This window comes from Apaloderma vittatum, unplaced genomic scaffold (genome assembly GCF_000703405.1).
Source record: "Apaloderma vittatum isolate BGI_N311 unplaced genomic scaffold, ASM70340v1 scaffold20706, whole genome shotgun sequence".
Lineage (NCBI taxonomy): Eukaryota > Metazoa > Chordata > Aves > Trogoniformes > Trogonidae > Apaloderma > Apaloderma vittatum.
Window position 1 is genome coordinate 3,243 of NW_009721491.1, and position 416 is coordinate 3,658.

Here is a 416-nt window from a genome sequence, read left to right on the forward strand (position 1 = left end):
GTGGGCCTGCCCCAGCCCCCCAGCAGCCGCCCAGCATGTGGCCACAGTTGCTCGGGAGCGGCCCCACAAACAGCCCCCGACGGACGTGCCGAGATTAGTTATAAAATTACAGGCATTTGTTGTGCTGTCAATACCCTGCCTGCTCCAGTCTCTGCCGTGTTGCCCGCCCGCACCCTGCCTCCTCTGCCCTGCAAACACCCTGTGCCCAGCCCAGCAACTCTGCTCAGCACCGGTGCAGATGCAGCCATGGGGCCATCCCCGCCAGCCCCCTCCCTGACCCTAATGGGAACCCCAGCCCTGGTTCTTCCCATGCCTTGGTGCCAACCCTAGAGGTCTGAGCTGGAGCTGTCCTCAACCCCCAGGTGCCACTGGGAGCATTGTCCCACCTTCAGCTGGATCTGGGCCTCAGGGGGTGC

At 64.2% G+C, this 416-nt stretch overlaps 1 protein-coding gene across 1 annotated transcript in view; it reads left to right on the plus strand.

The window, feature by feature from the left end:
* SLC2A5 (solute carrier family 2 (facilitated glucose/fructose transporter), member 5) overlaps positions 1-416 on the plus strand; it is a gene marked incomplete at its 5' end in the record, with an annotated part of 6,560 nt that overhangs the window by 3,194 nt on the left and 2,950 nt on the right. The window contains one exon of the mRNA XM_009871420.1: positions 94-153. Within this exon, the coding sequence (XP_009869722.1) occupies positions 94-153 (60 nt within the window). The remainder of the gene's footprint in view (positions 1-93; positions 154-416) is intronic.